Consider the following 18134-nt stretch of genomic DNA (forward strand, 5'->3'; position numbering starts at 1 on the left):
TATTTTTACATTTTGAAATAAAGGAATCTTGGATTTCGGAACATAGCTGTTTTGCCATCCATATATATAGCAATTACGATGGCAAGTGGTTTACATTTCGCGGAACAGTACGAAAATTTCACAGTACGCGCAGTTCAGCATTGCTAACGTTTCCGAAGCTTTTGATACGAAACTACCGGTAAGTTTCCGAAACTGGTAAAATAATGTTATTTTGTTAATAATTTGACACGCAGTGTATATATATGTGTGTGTGTGTGTGTGTGTGTGTGTGTGTGTGTGTGTGTGTGTGTGTGTGTGTGTGTTTATTTTGTTTTATATAAATCGATATGTTAACAATTAGAACATGGAAATAAGTTTCATCCAATTTTTCATTGAATCTAAACGCAACATTGAAATTTGGAACGGTTATTTTTTAACTTTTCTTTCAATGTAAAACTTATAAAATTATTTTTTCTAAAATCCTTCTGCGTAGCAACATATTTGCCCACGAGCAACGACTAGTAAATGTCGTTAGTATACTCTACTCTATGATAAAAGGTAATGTGTAGAGAAGATTAGATGGAATCATAGATGAAACGAGGAAAATAAATGTAAAAAGGCGAAAAGGTGTGAAAATGAAAGGAAAAGAAAGTGAAACAAGGCATTGCTTTTGTGTTATCCGCCTTAGATATATTTTTCGTATATTTGTTCAGTGCCAACATGAGAGGACTCGTCTAGTTTGTATTCTAGTTCTATTCACGCAGTGAAAAAATCAAATACGCAACATCTGATCATGGCTTTTAACTGATGAAAAACCAAACAACTTGCAGTGTGTTGCCACCGAAGAAACAATGTATATATTCCGTGTTATCGTACATATTCTCATATCCTGTTTGGGAAACACTTGTGTTTTCTTATTATAATAGGAACTCTTGATTTTGTACTCATTTATTAGTCACGTTTGAGTACTGTTTCGTTTACATGTTTATTAATTGCATTTTATGTTCGTCCACGACAAACCGTTAATATTAATATCATGCTAATATTAATATTATAGTATGAAATTGTTTTCTCGTTCTATTTTTCGATACGCATGCGTGTAGTCAACGATAAACCTTACGAATAATGAGTGCCAGGTGCATGGTAAAGAAACATTGAAAACACAGTACGTTAAAATTATAAAGTTTGGTAAGCCAATGTTCATCGTTGTAAAGGAAATAAATGAAAAGAAATATAAAAGTCTCGAAAGTAAACAGGATCGTAGATTGGCTTTCGTTTATTTAAATCTGATTTGGAACAGTGGTTGAACTATTTTTGTATTTGTTTTTATTTGATCTTTTTTAATAGCCCAAATGACCAATAAGTATTCTGTTCAACAAATTATAGAACTTAGAACAATAGTTTTACACGGCCTCCTCGCGGTCAGCATCCTCATCAAACTGTTCAAATTGTGACTCTGTGTCGGGGTTTTCGTCATCATTTTTGTCTACAGGATTATCATCATCATATGTGTCAACAGGATTTTCGTCATCAGCTTTAATCTCTGTTTTCTACAAAACAAAAAAAAACAATTTCTGAATATAAATAAAATTATGCAAAAGCCATTGATAGCTAGCTATTCATTGTCTATCTATCTATCTATCTATCTAGCTAGCTAGCTAGCTAGCTAGATAGATAGATAGATAGATAATGAATACACATTTAATAAATGTAAACTTTCATATGAGGGTATCATGCTGGTTAAAGGGAATAATGTTTCCTCCTTAGCATTTATGTAAAATATTTGAATATGTCCATTTATCAATATCGAAAAATAAAAGTGATCTATACTTCTATAATTTTTTAGTAGGGATAAAAAAGAATGCATAACAGCAGTGATAAAAAAAACATACGCATAACAGTAGTTATGAAAAGCCGTTAGCATAACAGTAATGATTAACAGACGTATGTATAACAGCTGTGATGAAAAAACGTATGCATAACAATAGTGATTAAAAAGTGTTCATAACAGTCGTTATAAAAAAAATCGTATGTATAAATATTGTGATAAAAAAAACTACGTATAACAGTTGTGGTGATAAAACGTATTCATAACAGTTGTTATGAAAAAGACGTATGCTTTTCAGTTGTGATAATAAAAACGTATTCTTAACAGTTGTTATGAACAAAAATGTGTTCATAACAGTTCTGATTTAAACACGTATTCATAACAGTTCTGATGAATAAACATATTCATAAAAGTAATGATAAACGGACGTATTTATAACAGTAGTGATTAAAAAAACATGAATAACAATAGTGTCGAAAAACACGTATGTATAACAGTAGTGATAAAACAACGAATGCATAACGGTACTAATGAACAAACGTACCTATAACAGTTGTGATAACAACCCGTTCGTATAACATTAGTTATGAAAAATGTATGTATAACAGTTGTGATAACAAACCGTCCGTATAATATTAGTTATAAAATATGTATGTATAACAGTTGTGATAACAAACCGTTCGTATAACATTAGTTATGAAAAATGTATGTATAACAGTTGGGATAACAAACCGTCCGTATAACATTAGTTATGAAAAATGTATGTATAACAGTTGTGATAACAAACCGTTCGTATAACATTAGTTATGAAAAATTTATGTATAACAGTTGTGACTACAAACCGTTCGTACAACATTAGTTATGAAAAATGTATGTATAACAGTTGTGATAACAAACCATCCGTATAACATTAGTTATAAAAAATATAACAGTTGTGATAACAAACCGTTCGTATAACATTAGTTATAAAAAATGTATGTATAACAGTTGTGATAACAAACCGTTCGTATAACATTAGTTATAAAACATGTATGTATAACAGTTGTGATAACAAACCGTTCGTATAACATTAGTTATAAAAAATGTATGTATAACAGTTGTGATAACAAACCGTTCGTATAACATTAGTTATGAAAAATGTATGTATAACAGTTGTGATAACAAACCGTTCGTATAAGATTAGTTATAAAAAATGTATGTATAACAGTTGTGATAACAAACCGTTCGTATAACATTAGTTATAAAAAATGTATGTAGAACAGTTGTGATAACAAACCGTCCATATAACATTAGTTATAAAAATGTATGTATAACAGTTGTGATAACAAACCGTTCGTATAACATTAGTTATGAAATATGTATGTATGTATGTATAACAGTTGTGATAACAAACCGTTCGTATAACATTAGTTATGAAAAATTTATGTATAACAGTTGTGATAACAAACCGTCCGTATAACATTAGTTATAAAAAATGTATGTATAACAGTTGTGATAACAAACCGTTCGTATAACATTAGTTATAAAAAATGTATGTATAACAGTTGTAATAACAAACCATCCGTATAACATCAGTTATAAAAAATGTATGTATAACAGTTGTGATGACAAACTATTCGTATAACATTAATTATGAAAAATGTATGTATAACAGTTGTGATAACAAACAATCCGTATAACATTAGTATAAAAAATGTATGTATAACAGTTGTGATAACAAACCGTCCGTATAACATTAGTTATAAAAAATGTATGTTTAACAGTTGGGATAACAAACCATCCGTATAAAATTAGTTATAAAAAATGTATGTATAACAGTTGTGATAACAAACCGTTCGTATAACATTAGTTATAAAAAATGTATGTATAACAGCTTTGATTAAAAGATGTATACATAAGAGTTTTTATTAACAGACCTATGCATAACAGTTTTAATTAAAAGACTTATGCATAACAGTTTTAATTAAAAGACCTATGCATAACAGTTTTAATTAAAAGACCTATGCATAACAGTTTTAGTTAAAAGGCCTATGCATAACAGTTTTAATTAAAAGACCTATATATAACAGTTTTAATTAAAAGACCTATGTATAACAGTAGTGAGATAGAAACATATGAATAGAAGTTGTAGTAAAAAAACGTATTCATAACAATAGCGATTAAAAAACATACGCATAACTGTGGTGATAAAAACATATCTATAACTGAAATTATACAGTACGTGTGCATAACAATAGTGATGAACAAACCTATGTATAACAGTAGGGATGAAAAAAGGTATGTATAATAGTAGTTGTTTAAAAAAAAATACTTTTATTTCAACTGCATATAATAAGCTTATATGGAAAAATCAACTCTGGAGTTCATCATAATTAAAAGACTCAGGTGTACTCATATTCATTAGGTCACCCTGAGCTAAATTCTCCCGTCAAATTTTACTTTGATATCTTTCTTTTTAGGATCTGAACATAATTTGTTTACTTTTTTTCTTAGTCTTTTCTTACACAATCTTTGCTGTGGTGACATTTGGCACACTGGTATTTCTGGCTGTAAGTTCGGGGATACCTCCATTGGAAAATGCTGACTTATCGGGACAGGAATTTTAAATGAGTTATATAGGATATCTATCGGTATTTTCCATGACTTCTGTAGTGTATCTCAAATTACTCAAGTGTATTTTACACAGAAATGTGTTTCCTTTTATGTTATATATGACCTATCGTATTCTTTTGCTTACTATTCCTTCTTCCCAAAACATTCTCCGAGCTGTAAAGTTTTTGAAAAATCTTTATCCTCTGGCCTTTAGTCTGACTTTAGTCATCTGCTTTTCTTTTGTTACCTTTTCTTTTCTTTTTTTTCGCCGGAATAGGCAACAGCCTATGAAACATAGAGTGTATTCTTCTTGTTAACATTAACTCAATTGACGATACACATAACATCGTATTAGGGCTTGGCGTGATTCTGTAAACTAAAAAAAAAATCCTGAATGTTTCTTTCGTTTATGTTCACGCCTTGATTCTTTTTCAGAGTTAGTTTGAATTTGTCCAAAAAATTTTATTGCCGTTCCGTTTGATCTGGCGTTGTCACGTGTTAAATAGACAATTATTTCCCGATTCCTCGGAAACTTCAGGGCTGGATATACTAACCTTTTCTTTTCTTTTCTTTTTTTTTTTTGGGGGGGGCGTATTTTGTTTTCGGGTTTTTGATTAAGTACTTCATGTTTTCTTTCACGCAACCTCAATATCCAGCCCCATCCCATTCCCGTTGGACAGTTAATCAGACTTTGCGATGGCATGCGTGCTTAAATATTCTTTTTATTTTTAATTATTCAATCACTTCTTATAATATATAATTGTGTGTGTGTTCGCCCCCTCTTTTGATCCATTGAATGGTTTATATTAATTCCGAGAAAATTGAAGTCGCACTCTAAAAACAATCATCCCCTATTGTATAATTCTGTATTTGTTCGGCCGTTTTGTCATTTTTTGATATGCGTATGCCTCCATTGAGTACATTAGAACTTATCTTGAAACAGGTAACGTGTCACAAAGGTTATAAGTTACATCTTTTTTAATTTTTTTTTTTTTTTTCATGAGTTTAGAGCAAAGTAGAGAAGAACTGCTGATGCGTAGAGTCATAGATTCTGCACAAAGGACCCCGCCCGGACACTGGCCTCTCCCAGCTAGTAACAATGTATATATTAAATTTTAACTTTTTACAAATAAATCTTAATATTTGCGAAATATTGTTACTTTGTTGGAATGCATATGTAAATGGAACAACTAAATAGATTAAAAATAAATATGACTTTTTAAAAGGGTTTTTCACAGTTTTTATCGATCCCCAAATATCTGTAAATAATTTTATACAAACGAGATGCACGAGAATTAAAAACGTTTTAAGAATCGAAGTTGAACAATATTCCAGTTAAATATAGTTTGTTTTTGTTTTGTTTGTTTTGTTTTGCTTTTTGTTTGTTTTTTTTGTTTTGTTTTTTTTTTTTTTTTGTTCAACACCCCAAATAAGGTATCTTGTCACTAAAGCGTAACGGACTACTGTGATAGGAGTCAGATTTGTAGGAAACAACCTGGTAGGGAGATGAGTAGGAAGATGTTTGTTCACATTATATTTTGTCCTGCCTGTTGGTACGGTGAGGGAAACGCGGAGCTGGGGAAGGAGATCCAAAGGCAAGCGCTCCGAGGAAAAAAGCCATCAGAGTAGAAACTCTTCCGCCATCTAGATTCAGTGAAGGGGTGATATTTTGCTGCTAATCAGGTGGGTCGTAGATATTTAGGTTAGGACGGGGTACAAATACAGTAAGTTCATGGGAGCGCATTTCGTGGAAATACTTGTAAAACTAACACAGAACGCAACACTGCGGCGATGTGACAGAAGTTGGAGCTTGTCAGACAGTACGATACCTATTATGTTAATTTTATTCTCATATTGTAGAAGAGGAGGGTCTAAGGGATGATGTTTTTGATATCAACATGAATTTGTAAATATCGATATTAGAAAGATTAGTGAAGAGTTGATTTCAACTCTTCACTAATCTTGCAGATTGAGAGAAATTAGAAGAAGACAAAAAAATAAACTTTTCATTAAAACGTTAAAGGTTTTATTTTGTTATGATCTTTGACACAACACGTATTCTTCGATGACATATAGGTTTCTTTGTTGCCGATCAAAAAGCAACAAGCACATTTGAAATTCGCAAGTGTCGTGCACAGCCGGTATTAATTTAATTTCGCCTTTTCGGCGTCCTCCACTCCCCATGTCTAATCATGCAACGGTGGAGATGAAATTATTAAAATCGGTTGTCGATTTGTGAGTGTGCACCAAGCAAAAATGGAGAGAGAAAAAAAGCACTGATTTTCTAAAGATACGTCCATTCAATTTGCGAGTTTTGATTGATCTGAAATGCTTTTTCAAATTTAAGCGTGATAGACAAAGTGACAATTCAAAAGCTTGACAAATTAACGAAAAATGTTCAAAGTTAAACGTGATAGACTTAACGAATTATTTTTAATGGAAATCTCTCTAGACAACGTGTGAAGCTGCTTGATGCAAGAAGCTAATAAGAACCAAAGATGATTATCGCAAAGATATTATGTATAGTCTTGAAAAAAAAACGGTTATAGATAGTATATTATATATAGTCTTGAAAAAAAAACGGCTATAGATAGTATATTATATATAGTCTTGAAAAAAAACGGCTATAGATAGTATATTATGTATAGTCTTGAAAAAAAACGGTTATAGATAGTATATTATGTATAGTCTTGAAAAAAACGGCTATAGATAGTATATTATATATAGTCTTGAAAAAAAACGGTTATAGATAGTATATTATATATAGTCTTGAAAAAAAACGGCTATAGATAGTATATTATATATAGTCTTGAAAAAAAAACGACTATAGATAGTATATTATGTATAGTCTTGAAAAAAAATGGTTATAGATAGTATATTATATATAGTCTTGAAAAGAAAACGGTTATAGATAGTATATTATGTATAGTCTTGAAAAAAAACGGCTATAGATAGTATATTATATATAGTCTTGAAAAAAACGGCTATAGATAGTATATTATATATAGTCTTGAAAAAAAACGGCTATAGATAGTATATTATATATAGTCTTGAAAAAAAAAACGGCTATAGATAGTATATTATGTATAGTCTTGAAAAAAAAAACGGTTATAGATAGTATATTATATATAGTCTTGAAAAAAAACGGCTATAGATAGTATATTATGTATAGTCTTGAAAAAAAATGGCTATAGATAGTATATTATATATAGTCTTGAAAAAAAAACGGCTATAGATAGTATATTATGTATAGTCTTGAAAAAAAAACGGCTATAGATAGTATATTATATATAGTCTTGAAAAAAACGGCTATAGATAGTATATTATATATAGTCTTGAAAAAAAACGGCTATAGATAGTATATTATGTATAGTCTTGAAAAAAAAACGGTTATAGATAGTATATTATATATAGTCTTGAAAAAAAACGGCTATAGATAGTATATTATGTATAGTCTTGAAAAAAAAACGGCTATAGATAGTAGGAAAACAGCAGGAAGCGAATTCCATAAGCCTGCAGTTCTTGAAAAGATGTTATTAGATCACAAAAAACTGTATCACAATGTGGAATCAAAATAGGCCATTATGAAGACTACTGGACCAACGAGTCAAACGAGCTCAGATAAAGGAAGCAGGAAATAGATCAGACAATTCTGAAAATTATATTACAGGATTAAGCTCTGTAAATTAACGAAAATTATATTTCAAAGGTAACCTGGTATCCTGACGATAATGCTATTTTAACTGAAACGGGACAGAATAACAAAAATTCTTTTTTCAAATGTAAGTATAACAAATCATGAAGTGTATTACAACTTAAGCGTGACACATTTGTCCATTTCTTTTATTGTTTTCAATCGTCTCATAGGATTTTTATCATCATACACAACTTGCAATGTCCTTGAGTGGCTTTTAACCTTGTTTACTTTTGACTCATTTGTATATATAAAAAAAAATAAAATACCAACAGGAATTGCCAAATAATAATTTTATTGCAAATTTAAACGTGACCGACAGACTAAAATGCATTTCAAAGCTGAGTGTAATAAACTAAGGAACATTTTCTATTAAATCACACCTGACGAACAAAGCCTACTTTAAAATGCTTTGACACTTCAAAAAATAAAATGCGCCCATTCAATTTACGCGTTTAATGTTAAAAATGCTGTTTCAAACTGAACTACAACCGTCTGACCCATCAACGAGTAAGGTCTGTCATCGAGATTGAAGGACGCATCTGAGAAGTGTGAATACTTCGCTCTTCCTGTGTAAATAACATAAGCTATCGCGTGTGAGCCAAAAATCTGTAGATTAAAAAAAGAGACGATTCTTGTCGGCCATCGTAAACACACAAAACTACAAACAAATACTGACCACGTGTTCACGTGTCTCCTTCAATCCGGTACACATGGTTAGAATACACCCATCTACACGTGGACGGCCGCCGGTGCACGACACCGTTTCAATGACAGGAGAGACCTGCACGAAGGGAGTGGCCGACCAGAGACGTGCTCGGCCTGCTGGATTTTCTAACAAGATTTGGCAGAGTGATAAAAGCAACGAGCGACAAGGAGAGAAAGAAGTAATACACTACAACTGATACGAAAATGAAAAAAAAAAAGGATCAATCCTTCATCCACTCTCTCTCTCTCTCTCTCTCGCTCTCGCTATATATATATATATATATATATATATATATATATATATATTGTAGTCATCCAGTCATCCACATACAGTACTGTTTTGTTGTATCACAACTCATCAGTGCGGCTGGACTAGCACCACCTCTCCTCAGCCGAGAATTGAACCTAGGACCATTGCGTTGATAGTCGGCAGTCCTACTCATCGACCCACGGGAGGGGCGCTCGTCAATATCTTCCACAAACGTCTATTTTAAACAAACATTTATCCACCACTTCATAGTGCTCAAACCGTTTTGTTTAAAAACAAACAGCGAGCATATACAGGGTGCCCACAAAGTCTGGCTATATTATGTAGATTATGTAGCCAGACTATATATATATATATATATATATATATATATATATATATATATATATATAGAGAGAGAGAGAGAGAGAGAGAGAGAGAGAGAGAGAGAGAGAGGGGTTATAACAGCCTCAAAATGCAAGCTGGTGTGTGTCTGTATGAGCGTAACTGTGCGAATATTTATGTTTTCCAGCGCATGACGAGGTGTAGGTGTGAGCTTTTACCTCTGTTGCACGCGTGACACGCGGCCCAGTCGTGCGCCCGTGCGGATCTATCATTCGTAGCAAAAATAACAACGCGGCACGAGACGCACCCGTCAGAAAGAAAAGCCTGGCAATAACAAGAAAGACGCGAGATATGACCATACGTAACACAAGAAAATGGGAATCTTTTTTACACGATGACAATAAGGATGAGTGCGGCCTTCTTTTTTAAGCGAATAAGAAAAATAACGAAAAACTCCCAATCCAAATGATAAATTCTCACCCCTCTTTTTCTGTGACAAACCACCAGAACAGTAAAAATAACACCTCATTTGGTTAGACCGCTAGGTGGCGACACGGATAGTTATCGGGAAATTAGAATTGCTAAAATTTTCTATTCAGTCTAAAGGTGTTCGTTCTCCTAGGCTGTACCTTTTTATGAGAAAGGGTTAGTTTTATGCTAATCGTCTGACGAGGCTGCACAGGCAATTTTATTTTTTAAAGCAGAGAGGTACGGGCAAAAATGTCGGGAAAAAAATAGGCGCACATAGTTTTGAAAGCTGGTTTATCAAATTTTTTTTTGTAGGTTTCCGACTATTTTTTTTTATTGGTTTTGAAAGAATAAAGTCTAAAATTAATTTCAAAAGAGAAAAAATATTTGTACACTTGGAAAAAAAAATAAGGAAGTTATAATGAAAAATGTTTTCACGGCGACACGGCGAGCTAACACCTTCAGCTAAATTTTGAAGTTGAATAAATTCATTGTAAAAATTCTTTGAAAGATAAATATTAGTTTTCTGGGTCTATTTCAAAGATAATCAGCAAAGTCCTATGATATCGAATTAAATTTTAAAAAAAAACACCTTGTTTGTACAAAAAAAAAAAAAGCTTAATTAGCCCCGAAAAGCGAGAGATTCTATCGTCGATTTCGAAACGCAAATGAAATCGTCTACATGAGGAAGCTCAAAATGTCAGAAAGTCAAAAGGCTATCTGAAAATGACGTTAGGAAGGTAGGAGATGCTGTGTTTTTTCACCCAATCGTATATCCGTTACAGTCTATAGTGAACGTTTGTATAATTTTTATCATTTTAGGATTTAATTATTTTTATGTGTTACTACTTTTAAATTAAAAAAAAAGATTTTTATTTTTCAAGATTATATAAAAATTATGTTACGCCGAAACTTTGACGTTCATTCAAGCAAGAAAATATAAGAATTTTACAAATAAAAATTTCGTGAAATATGTAATCTAAAAAAAATTATAGAAATATTTTTTGCAATTGCGTGAAAATATGAAATAAACAAAGCTTAATTCAATGATAATATTGATAGTTGAAGAAATTAATTTTTCCTCGAGTTATATCGAATTAATTAATACTGACTTTAGGGGCATTTTTCGTAATGTTCCTGAAAAAATTCTTTTCTTTCTTTTTTATTGTTACGATAAAAAAATGAATGAATTTATTTTTGCTTTTTTATGGAAATAATTCCATAAAAAAGCAAAAATAAATTCATTCATTTTTTTTGTTTTTTGTTTTTTTGTTTTTTTTACTGCTGAAAGCCATAACTTTAGTAAAGGTGTTTTTTGTTTAAACAAAATAATACATTTCCACTAAGATTCAAATAAAAATTATGGGTTCATTATATTTTGTGATGAACATCTTTCTTCTATAATATAACTCTCACCTGTGCGTTTTAATGTATGTATGAATGTATGTTTGTATGCCTAAAACTTTCGAGAGAGGCGACGGATTTTCACGAGATCAGTATCGTTTTGACGCCGACCCTTCGGACGACAAATATCGAAAATTTGGTTAAAAAGATTAATTCCTTTACCCTCAACTGGGCACTGTTTTACAAAGAGGGTCGGGTTTTTTTGTTTTTGTTTGCTTTGTTTTGTTTTGCGTCGACATTTTTGCAAGTCATCGTTTCGGTTGGAATGACTTTACTAATTTCAATGTGCCGAACTTCCAGTCGCGTCATTGAGTAGGGGTAAGACATCAGGTTTTCTTTCACTTTTTTTCTGCCTTCGCGTCAAGGGTTCGAGCCTGCCTGCCTATTACTAAATTTTTTTTTTTTTTTTTTTTTTTGCTCAACACACACTTCCAAATACCTGGGAAACGCCGGGCACCCAGGCTAGTCTATAATATAAATATCACCTGTCTGTTTAAAAGTACGTATGTATGTATGTATGCCTAAAACTTTCGAGAGAGGCGACAGATTTTCACGAGATCGGTATCGTTTTGATGCCGACCCATCGAACGACAAATATCGATAAAATTGGCTAAAAACATTTATTCCTTCACCCTCAACTAGGCACTTTTCTACAGGGAGAGGTCGCTTTTTTCGTCGATGTTTTCAAAAGTCATCCTCTCTTTTCGATTGACTAGCCTTAATTTAAACCTTCGCTTCTTCCATTGGCGATGAACGCAACGGCAAAGACGTCACGTTTTTAAAAAAATTTTTTTTCACGTTCTTTACTTCTTTTTCTCTTTCGCGGTACGGGTTCGAACCTGCCTGCCGACTACCACTTGCCCGGGTATTTGGAGGTGTGTGTTGAGCAAAAAAAAAAAAAGAAATGTATGTATGTCTGCCTAAAACTTTTAACAAAAGCGACAGATTTTCACGAGATCGGTATCATTTTGAAGCTCGACCCTTCCAACGACAAATATCGAAAGATTGTCTAAAAAGATTAATTCTTTCACCCTCAACTGCGCACTTTTCTACAGGGGGGGGGTCGCTTTTTTCGTCGATATTTTCGAAAGTCTTCCCCTCTTTTCGATTGACAGGCCTTAATTTAAACATTCATCACTTTCGGTTTGGCGATGTGCTACGAAACAGATACTGTCAAGAATTGTAAGTGTCAACTGAATTAAAGAAATAAATTGTAAGATGGTCAACATCATGAAATTTGGAATATAGACTTTTGTCATTCATTCATTATATGCTCTGTAATTACATTGAGCTTCTTAAATAAGGATTGGTATATATAAAAAGGAAATATAAGTGAATAAAAATATTTCCACAGAAAAAAAAAAAATATATATATATATATATATATATATATATATATATATATACTAGATAATTTACCCCCTTTCTCTTTAGTTATAACGTCATATGTGATGACGTTATATATGACGTCATCTATAAATATAAAAGCGAAAATGTATGTATGTATGTATGTATGTATGTATGTATGTGTGTTCGCTTTTTCTGTATGTCTACAAAAGGCTTCTTTCAGAGAAGCGGTAGGTCGCTTCACAACTTTTTAAAACTTTTTATATCACATATAAATCGTAATATCTCACAGTTAACAACGGAGCTCGTCTGTCTATTTGATTTGCTCGATTTCGGAAAGATAAATATTCAACATTTGTCGCACGCCGCATGTGGGTTAGTCTTTTTCCTATAACATCTTGGGAAAATAAAAATCCCGCAGTCAAACTTGACCTCATTAACTCATTAAAACGGGCACCTGCCAAATCCAAGTAATTAAATAAATTCAAACGTGTTTCCGTTAGCATCTCGCGGTGTGGCAATGGTTAACGTCGCACTTTTTTTTTTTTCACACTTTAATTTACAACTTTGCCTCAACGGTTCGGGTTCGATCCTCATATTAATTTTTTTTAACCCCCCCCCACACACACACCTCCAAATACCCGGACAGTACCCCTCGCTAGTACTTTAATAAATCAGAGTCCATTTTCTGTAGGCTGTTTTTGAACCCAGTCAAGAACGGGTACATTTGCTAGTCATATATATGAACAAACAACCAACTAACCAAACAGACAAACAGGAATATGAATTTATTATAATAGATGTGTCTGTACATGTGGAGGGGGAAGGGCAAGATGTATTTAAACGTCCGTTTTTACCAAAGGTCACTAATCAAAATCAGTATCTTATATGTTGGGAACATTCCTTTTTAGGACCAATAAGTCAACACTCAACAAGGCCCAAAAGCCACTCAAGGATAAGTGTTAATGAGATTGTCATTTGGATGATGAACAATACTGTAAGAAGATTGAAAATTATGAATGGAAAGGACAAAATGTGATTACTTAAGACAAGTATTTGTTGGCATTGGACTCGTTGTAGTCTGGTAGTCTGTCCTTTTCTATGAGGTGTTTGGCTTAATGGATAAAAATATAGACTAAGAAATCGATTAATTCTATCTGGATCAATTATTATAAGCCACGCACTAATACATTCAGGTGTGCCGTCTTCCTCCAGTCATGCCTGGTGTGCCGTCTTCCTCCAGCCATCCAGTGCGTCCCCCAGATTGCAGATGGGGGCACCCCTTCTACTTATCTTACATAAGTAGAGGGGGTGCCCCATCCACAATCCGAGGGACACACTTATATATAATGGATCCAGATAGATAAGCTTCGAATAACCAATAAGAAGCCATGGACAATGAGGAACACCATGAAAAATGCCTAAAAAAAAGGGATTCAAACTGGACGGCCGTTGCCCAGGATAAAAAGGGCCCCTCAATCTGTTTACGCACCAGGCAGGAAGATGAAAGCAATGGTGCGAACCTTCTTGCCTCAAAAGGTGGTGCCACACTCACCTCAGAGGTCACACAAAGACAGCCACCAGTCCATGACCAAGATGGACCAAGCGTCCTTCCTCCATCTCGCTTGATAGACCCCAAAGGAAACAATGGGGATTAAAACCCAGTCATGGTCTGTCGAACAGAAAAAGGTCCTCCTGTACTGCTACCACTACTCAAGGTTTGAGAAATGAAGATGCAACGCAGGAGAGATACTTACCGAGAGAGTAAGAGCCTCGAACCTCCCAGCAGAGAAAAAGGAGACATCATTACCCAACCTGCGATCCCTCATCTCACAGATGGGAAGATATATCCAACAAGAGGAAGTAGATCTCATTAGACTTGAGGCTCTGAAGACCACAGAAGAAGATCACTATATGGTAAAGTCTCCAGACACACACCTCACTGGAAGACCAAGCTGCAAAAACAACTGAATCTCTGCAGGAAGGAATTAAGCCCAATAAAACAGGTCCTTGTAGATCCCTCGGTACAGGATCGACAAGACCACCATCAGAAAACTCTGTATCAAATACCACCATGAGAACATTGAGGGGTTGCATAATACAGCTAGCTGGAGGGGAAAATACCAGCACTTACCCAGAGGGTTGAAAATAAGAACAAGATCAACTCCCGATTCAAAACAGGCAGTTTAAAATAAACCAAAGGACTTTTTACAGACAGCTTATAAGAGACACCATTACTGTGGATAGTCCACCTGCAGAGGAAGACCTGGAAAACTACTGGAGGCCTTTATTTGAAACAGAAGGCAAATGCAATCAAAAAGCCCAGTGGATTGAAGATATTATTAGACTCAATGAAACAAAGCCTCAGATGCCAGAACCAGTCATAACTCCTGGTATAGAAACAAAAAAAAACTGGCACAATCATCCAACCACAAAACACCTGGCATCGACAATGTCCAAAACTTTTGGCTAAAACAATTAACTGCACTCCACGACCACTACAGTGATAGCTTCAGCAGGATGCTAAGAGGTAAAGAAGCAACACCATCCTGGCTGACAGAGGGGGACACCAGCCTCATACCAAAGAGACACAACGCCCAAATAAATACAGGCCAATATGCTATCTAACAACTACCTACAAGCTTTTCACTGGTCTGGTAGCCGACGATATATATATATAACCACCTATCTTCTGGGACCTACCTTGAAAAAGAGCAGACAGCATGCAGAAGAAAATGCCTCAGTACCAAAGACCAGCTATTGATCAACAATATCGTCTTAAAAGACTGTAGAAGGCAAAGAAACCTGAGCATAGCATGGATCGATTACCAGAAGGCATTTGACAGCATGCCACACTCATGGTTACTTTGATGCCTTGAGTTATACAAGATCCAACCGATAATTAGACAAACACTGGCGGCTCACCTTTAGATGTGGAAAACCATAATATTATTAAATCAGAATGGAGGGAAGACCATCATCCCTGAAGTAAAAATCAAGAGGGGAATATTCCAAGGTGAAAGTTTATCTCTCTTACTTTTCTGTATGGCAATAGACCGACTCAGCAAGCTCCTGAATAACAATCCGAGCGCCTACTTTTTGAGTCAGGGACGCCATCGAGATCCAAGCAAGTAAACCATCTACTCTTCATGGATGACCTTAAGTTGTATGCTAGCTCTGACACTAATCTGCACCAGCTTCTGCAGGTAGTACACACATTCTCCAATGACATCGGCCTGGATAAATATGCCAAGTGTACACTCAGAGCTGGGAAGTAGACCCACACAGGAAATATGCAGCTTAATGAAGACATTTACATCAGGGATCTAGAAGAGCATGAGCCTTAGAAGTACGGTGGCATTGAAGCAAACGAGAACATACAGCATGCCAAGATGAGAAGATTAGTAAAGAATATGTATGCCGGGTGAGGAAAATATGCAAAACCCAGCTCACCAATAAAAATAAAATTACTGCCATCAACCAGCTTGCTATGCTAGTAATAACATACAGCTTTGGTATCATTGACTGGCCACAAAAATACATCAACCGGCTAGATGTAAAAACACAGAAGCAACTAACGCTTCATAAAATAATATATAGAAATCAGTGTACCAAGACTGTATTTGTCCAGGGAAGAAGGAGGTCTGGGGCTCTCAGAGATCAATCATCAACATAGGGCAACTATTGTGAGCACCGGTTAGTATCTGAGAAGCTCCCAGAACCACACCTCTCAATAGTATACGAACATCAAGAGACAAGAGCCAGCAGAACAACATCAGTCACCCAGCTGGCCAAGCATTTTGGTCAGGGCTGTCTCTCAGATGAGGATGAAGCACCAAAGAAACCTGCCACAGAAATAGCAAGAAAGAGCCGGTAGAAATCTTCCAAAGGATGAACCTTAAAGAATGAGACTAAGATCAGCGTGCAAAGTATTGGGGGGGGGGAACTCTCTCGAAATACATAGACAAAGAAAGTTCCTTGGACTGGCTCAAAAGGGGATCCCACCACCACGATCAGGAAAGGGTTATAATTGATGCTCAAGACCAGGGATTGATGACCAATGCATTCAAGATGGCAGGTATCAGTAATGACAACAAATGCAGGTTCTGCGCTACAGAATTGGAAAGTGTGAGCCATCTGATATCAAGTTGCAAGGTGTTAAGTGTTGAGACATTATGTTGAACAGAGATGGTAGTGAAGAAGCAGTGTAGTATGATCCTGAGTGTAATTGCCAGTAACAAAGACGGCGACGAACTAATTCAACATTTTTTATGGTAACTTTAGAAGTTTTTCATTGATTGCTCACCATGACTTGTGGTTATAAAAACGATCGTCGAAATCATTGGTCTCATACCCCCCCCCCATCAGGAGTCAAAAACATTTCACACAAGGTTCTTTTGGGGGACGGCTACTATATAGCAAAACAGATGGAGTATGTAAGTATCTCCACTGGACCATCTGTAAAAACTTAAACATCCAGTGTAGCAGCAAGTCTTGCGAACATAACCTGAAAGAACAGTTGGAAATTACTTATATACCGTACATTACGATCATGTAATCCCTACAGCCACCTACCTTGAAAGTGCTGCTGTGAAACCTGACATAGTTATAGGAATAAGTCAGAAAGAGTGGCAACCTTGATTGAAGTGAGTGTTTCTAATGATGGAGATCTGAACAGAGCTGAAAGAGACAAACAGACCAAATACGAAGGTCTCATGTGTGATATGAAAAGAAACTGGAATCTTAAGGAGATATCAATCATACCAGTTATCATAGGGGCCACAGGGCTTATGAAGAAGAAACTAAAGTCCTACCTTACTAATATTTCTGGGGGACCAAGAGCAAAGGAGATCCAGAAAATTGTAGGTAAGGGAACAGCAAGGGTACTAAAAAGAGCTATAGGTTGGTTTCAATAAAAAGCAAGGGAATATTGACAGCTTGTTTGGCTGCCCCATACCCAGCATTACAATCTTCAAAGAAAGAAAATTAAAAAAAAAAAAAAAGATTTAAATCCACGATTTTCCACAGCTGTACGCAACATAACAACTTGTGTTTAACTTATCGTATGCAATGAACCGATAGTAATAGATGATATAGTGTGTTTTTATAAAGGGTTGATAAAGTGTAAAACCGATGAATCAAACTAATATTCGGTGGGGAGTAATGTACTTTTAAAGATTAAGTTTCTCTTTTTCCATAAAAGAATTTCCATAGGCTTCTATCTGTGGAACATATTACTAAGGGATTGCTTCTCTACAGACTATAACATGGTCATCCAATGTCAACAAATATTTGCCGAGCCATTTTCTTAATCACATTTTGTCCTCTCATCCAATTGACAATGTTATTAAACCTCAACTTCAAGCGGTGTTCACCTTGATAATCCAACATATTTTGTTTGTGAATGTTTATAACGCAGTTTCTATGTGAATTTAAAAAAAAAGGAAAAGTAAATACCTATATTTCCGAAATCATGTGTAGCCGAAACGTAACAAAAAACAATTCAGTTTAAGTAATGTAGC

General features: G+C 34.5%; 1 protein-coding gene across 1 annotated transcript in view; it reads right to left on the reverse strand.

The window, feature by feature from the left end:
- Window positions 1–1239: 1239 nt before the first annotated feature.
- LOC145248011 (radial spoke head protein 3 homolog B-like) overlaps window positions 1240–18134 on the reverse strand; it is a 162263-nt gene continuing 145368 nt past the window's right edge. The window contains exon 8 of the mRNA XM_080109704.1: window positions 1240–1529. Within this exon, the coding sequence (XP_079965830.1) occupies window positions 1383–1529 (147 nt within the window). The 3' untranslated portion in view covers window positions 1240–1382. The remainder of the gene's footprint in view (window positions 1530–18134) is intronic.

Source organism: Euprymna scolopes, chromosome 26 (assembly GCF_053919585.1).
Source record: "Euprymna scolopes isolate OS-2025 chromosome 26, ASM5391958v1, whole genome shotgun sequence".
Classification (NCBI taxonomy): Eukaryota; Metazoa; Mollusca; class Cephalopoda; order Sepiida; family Sepiolidae; genus Euprymna; species Euprymna scolopes.